General features: G+C 35.2%; 1 protein-coding gene across 1 annotated transcript; it reads right to left on the reverse strand.

Annotated features, from left to right (window-relative positions):
* Positions 1 to 2,141: 2,141 nt before the first annotated feature.
* On the reverse strand, positions 2,142 to 4,327 carry LOC104097499 (zinc finger protein CONSTANS-LIKE 16). Its single transcript, XM_009604067.4, has 2 exons — positions 3,261 to 4,327; positions 2,142 to 2,630 (listed from the first exon to the last, which is right to left on the reverse strand). Exons 1-2 carry the CDS (start codon positions 4,197 to 4,199, stop codon positions 2,385 to 2,387), a joined length of 1,185 nt encoding a protein of 394 aa, XP_009602362.1. The 5' UTR covers positions 4,200 to 4,327; the 3' UTR covers positions 2,142 to 2,384.
* Positions 4,328 to 5,641: the final 1,314 nt, after the last annotated feature.

Here is a 5,641-nt window from a genome sequence, read left to right on the forward strand (position 1 = left end):
CAAGCTGTTAAAACACACAATAAAAGTATGGGAGAGTGGTAGAGATGCGGATAAAGGGGAGTGTGTCTATTTTCGAGAACTAGCTTGGATTTATGCTTGGCGATCGACCATGGAAGCCGCCCATCTTGTGAGGATATTGGGGGAGAAATATACGAGTAGAAAGAGAGACTTGCATATGGTGTTCATTGACCTAGAAAAAGCTTACGATAAAGTCCCGAGTGAGGTTTGATGAAGATGTTTGGAGGATAAAGGTGTTTTTGTAGCGACATTAGGGCGATTAATGTTGTGTATGATAGAGTTAAGACTCAGATTAGAATAGTGGGAGGAAAATCATGTCACTTCTCAATGGTGATGAGGTTACATCAGGGATCAACTCTTAGCTCGTTTCTATTTGGTTTGACAATAAATGTATTGACGCGCCACATTCCAGGAGAGGGGCCATGGTGCATGTTATTATAGATAGCATAGTACCGGTTGACGAGATACGAGACGAAGTTAATGCTAGGTTGGAGGTTTGAAGAAAGACCCTAGAGTCTAAATGTTTCAGGTTTAGCAGGACTAAGACAGAATAACTGGAGTACAAGTTTCAGTGACGTTACTCAAGAGGCTGACGTGGAAGTGAGACTCGATTCACAAGCCATTCCTAAAAGATAAATTTTCAAGTACATTAGGTCAGTAATCAAAGGCAATGGGGAGATCGATGTAGATGTTACATATCATATTGGAGCATGGTAGATGAAATGAAGGCTAGCATCATGTGTCTTGTATGATAAGAACGTGCCGTTGAGACTTAGCGGTAAGTTTTACAAAATAGTCGTTAGATGGACTATATTATATGGGGCAGAGTATTAATCAGTCAAAAACTCTCATATCCAGAAGACGAAAGTAATGGAGATGAAGATGTTGAGATGGATGTGGTCATACCAGGAGAGATATGGTCAAGAATTATGATATTCAGGACAAGGTAGGTATGTCCTCCGTGGTGGAGAGATGCAGAAAGTGAGATTGGGATGGTTTGGGCATGTGAAGAGGAGATGCTCGGATGCCCCAATGAGTAGGTGTGATAAATTAACAATGGTAAGTCTCAAAAGAGCTAGATGTAGGCCGAAGAAGTATTGGGGAGAGGTGATTAGGGACTGCGCGACATGGCGCATCATCAGCTTACCGAGAATATGATTCTTGATATAAGGATGTGGAGGTCGAGAATTAGGATAGAATAGTAGTAGGTAGTCGAGTATCTTTCCTTTCATTTAAGTAGCACTAATGTTATCCTCGAATTTTCATATTCCTAGATTTCTATTACTGCATGGTTACTTTTATTCTTATTTTTCTATTATCTTGTTGGTGTTACTGCTGTTTTTACTTTTTTCACTACTGTGTGTCTTTCTGTATTCCGTTATGATTGATTATGCATGCTTGCTTTGAGCTGAGGGTCTGTCTATCAGAAACAACATCTCCACATGTACAAGGTAGGCGTAAAGTTGCATACACACTACCGTCTCTAGATCCTTGTGGGATTACATTGTGTATGTTGCTGTTGTTGTAAGGACTAAAGCGCATTGATCAAAACTTGAAGGGTAGTTTTTGATATAATGGTTAGTTAACTTCCCAATTTGATGAAAAATGAAAAATAAAACATCCTTTATACAGACCGATCATCTCTCTAAGTGGAAATTCACGTTATTCAATCATAAGCATAAATGAGAAACAACGAAAGGACGAGACGCCATTTTCTTGAAGTTTTGACAGATCAAGAAAGATCACGAATTCAGGTTTATCTTCTTGAATAATGAATTTACTTAAGTATAAATATCTTGTGAAAGTCATATAATTGATTATGATGCGAAGTCTAGAACGCAAAATTCTTACATCATAATTGCAAAGGAACTCTGAGTTTTATTCCAACTGGTAGCTCAGCATATCAAGTTGGGTTTTCATTTACTTCTATATGTTAGTAAAATAATATTTTTGTATAAGACCAAATAAAGGAAGAGAAAGTAATTTATTTTGCCACTGTGTAATATCTAACAGTAATTTCAAGAAGCCAGAAAACTGATTAGCTTTTCACCATCTGCCATTTTTCATCTTATACCTTTTCCGGTAATGAAAAAAGAACAATTAGAGACTATACATCCCAAAAGTCATCAAAATGACAAAATTGTCATAGCAAAGCACTTCTCAAGTTTACTTGTTCTACAAAAAAAAAGTGTGTAAACCTAATCCTTCGAACCACAAAATCTACGCTTTAGAGTCGATAGATTCAGAATGAGCGTGATTTGCACGTGAATACATTGTAAAAATTCTCACATAATTCGAGCGTAAAGCAATCAATTCAGTTGAACTCACAAAAACCGCTCCAGATCCGACTCTACTTAAAATTTCAATTATCTATTAAGCGAAGGAAAAGGTGTTGGTGCAAAATTGGTCCTCTTGACAAATCTTCCTTTCATTCGAGGCCTCTTCTCAGCATTCAATTTTCTGACTTCGTACCTTATTTTCTTGGAGAACAACCTCGTCCGCCGCTTCTCCTTGTACCTTAATACTCTTGCTTCTCTTCCTTCATCCACTGTTGGTCCATGTCCTGTCATTGTTCCCATGTCTCCATATAGATGATTTTTTCCACAATTTCCCTGCCAATATAGGTCAATTTATAAGCAATTAGCTCATGAAAATGGAGATAGTCCTGCAAATAGGGAGGAAATTTCTTCATTTCGGATTTCGAGAATCAAACAAATCTTTTTTTGACTTGTAATTCTTTCATGTCTTTTAAATATTTTAAATTATTAATTATTGTGACTTATAGTACTTTTTAGTAGTTTTCAAATATGTAAACTTCATCTCAAACTTATAAAGATTCTATGTCCAAATTTAAAGTCAAAACTAAGAGGCTCAAATCTCGATAAGCAAAAAATATCACATAAATTTCGATCAAGGAATAGTAAATAACCAATTAGTCGTACTTCTTTTCACATGCATTAACAAAGAAGAAACTATGCAAGTTGTTATAATAAAAGATCTAAATTATCTACACTGGTAATTGTATAAAAATTCTTTGTTGTAACTAGTCAATTATCATCCTTTCCAGGTAATACGCATTAAACCGTTTTTCAAAATATCAAGCAGCGTTGAAAGAATGATATTGTCTAGAATATTTCTACTTCTAATAGCTAAGTGTATAGAAATTAAACTAATGTTCAATCTATGTCAACTTTAACAATTGCGACATAAAATTTTAAATTGAGAGAATTAAAGAAGTATACCATGCATACAGGCCAGCAGTCGTTGAAATCTACTTCAGGCCTCTCACCAGTAGTCCAAGGAGACCTTTGGTCAGCCCAAGCATTTAAAACACCTCCATAATCAAGATTTAGCAAAATCTTATTATTTTTTGTATCACCTTTGTCATCTTCTTCTAAGGTAATAATTGGTGAATCACAGTCGAGTTTGAGATCAAACGTATCTGAATAATCAACTTGATTATAACTACTACGATCGATTACAACTTCCATTTCTCCTTCATTTTCAACCTTAATTTTCTCATCAACCAAAGAACAACCCATGGAATCATCATGTTTCTCCAAAAACCCTAACCCTAATTCCATGTAATTAAATGACTCCTCATCATCAAGTCTTCTCCCAAGTAAACTTTCAACATCAGCTGCAAATTCTGCTAGCTCCATTTCAGATGGAATATTAAGCATCCCATTAAACTTACTCATATGATCATCATTAAAATCATTTTTCATCTGATCTTTAGAATATTCGTTCCCAATAGCATCATCGGCTACAAAGGGGTCGAGAATAGGGACACGATAAAGGAGTTGCTCTTCGTTATCATCTTGTGAATTCTCATCACTTAATATCTCTGGGACGACGAGTTGAATAGGGTTTTTAACTTTTCTTGAATTCTTACCATTCCTTGGTGTTCGAGCTTTTCGAGTAAATCCACGGTGCCAAGATGGCACTGAAACTGAGTTGGAAAATTCATCTGATGATTTAAGAGATGATGTTTTAAGACGAACCCTTTCGTGCCTACGGGCCAAAGGATTGGCTGAATGAACAGAAGAATCACAAGATTGACACAAGAAAGCATCGTCTGCTGCACAATACCAACGTGCCCTTTTCCTTATACAACTGTCACAAGCTCTCGCCGTCTTTGCACCTACGACGTTCGCTATTTTTTTCTCTGAACTCGTCATTCATACATATATTGTTTCAGAATTCAGATTATATTCTTTGAAATTTTGAGATATTTGAAGTATAGGAATTAAACAGTAGGTGAAGATGAGAGTTAGTGAAATATGTCGAGTTTGGTCTCTATGTATAGAAGGGAATTGAAGAGAATTCAAGAAAGATACAGTCGAAAGTGAAATTATTTGAAGAAATGTGGGAGCGTAGTGACCCACGAAATGCACTTTTTACAGTGTTTAAACTTTTTTTTTGCATTGCATTTAACTATACACACGTTACGTTGTTAGGATAAAGAATTTTTGCACTGTAATTTAATTATTCCACTTATTTTGGTGATCTAATAGTATAAGAAAAATCAAGGACAGCACTAGAGTATAGTTTAGCTTAGCTTTAGTCCAAACTCTATATTTGCCTTAAAAAATCTATTGAATATGTACAAATTTTTATTTTAAAATTCAGTAACTTAGACAAACAAAAATTCTAATTTCATAAGCTTTAAATCCTAACCCTGTCTCTGAAGAAAATTTACATTATCCATATATGGAAATTACGTCCTAAATTCTTTTTCTTTTCTCAATTTTTTGGACACACTTTTAAGAGTTTTTGGAAGTTTTCCACAAGGCATGGCACTGCACTTTTGGGACCAGCCATAGTGGCCTTATCTATTTTTCAATTGGCTAGGTTTGAAAAGTTCATCCTAGTTTCTTGTTGCTGATTGGCTGCAACTCTTATCAAATGGATTTCAGATAGGACCCTTGACTACTGAGCATGATAATTAGTGTCCAGTTGATGGGATTTCTATAAAAGTGTCGCTTTCTAAATTTGAAGGAGACACTTTTGTAAGATTGTTTCCTTTCAATTATACTCCTGTCTAAGAGTACAAAAATTCTTTGTTGCGGTCCCCTTCCACTACCTTTCAGTCTTTCACAATTCATCCAGTTTGATCTCAAAGAGGAAAACCAAATTACGATTAAAATATAATTTTTGAATATGGCATGTTAAGGGTTGCCGTTCGTAACTCGTAAGATACATAAATGACTTCTTCATTGAATCAACTATTCTTGCGAGTCTTAAAAATAAGGATAAGTTAGCTTAATTAGCTGAGATTACACACATATATATATGTACTCAAGTATACATAACAATCTACCAAGTAACTCTTAATCATCCATAATACAAGCTAGTAACTAATAAGATGGCTAGGCACTGTCTTCTAGTAAGATCAAATTCTTTATGTATCATTAGCATGGAATTATATAAAAGAGTTTGGTCGGATGAATATGATCTACTCATACTTAATTAGAGATTTCGGGTTCAAAGTCGTGAGAATTTATAATGGAGAAACTTCTGCATAGAATGTGTCTACTTGTCCTTTTAACAGGTCCTACATAACGCGAATTTGAATTAGCTGAGACAATACATTTCAAATACTGAATAGTTAAACACTCCA

This window comes from Nicotiana tomentosiformis, chromosome 4 (assembly GCF_000390325.3).
Source record: "Nicotiana tomentosiformis chromosome 4, ASM39032v3, whole genome shotgun sequence".
Classification (NCBI taxonomy): Eukaryota; Viridiplantae; Streptophyta; class Magnoliopsida; order Solanales; family Solanaceae; genus Nicotiana; species Nicotiana tomentosiformis.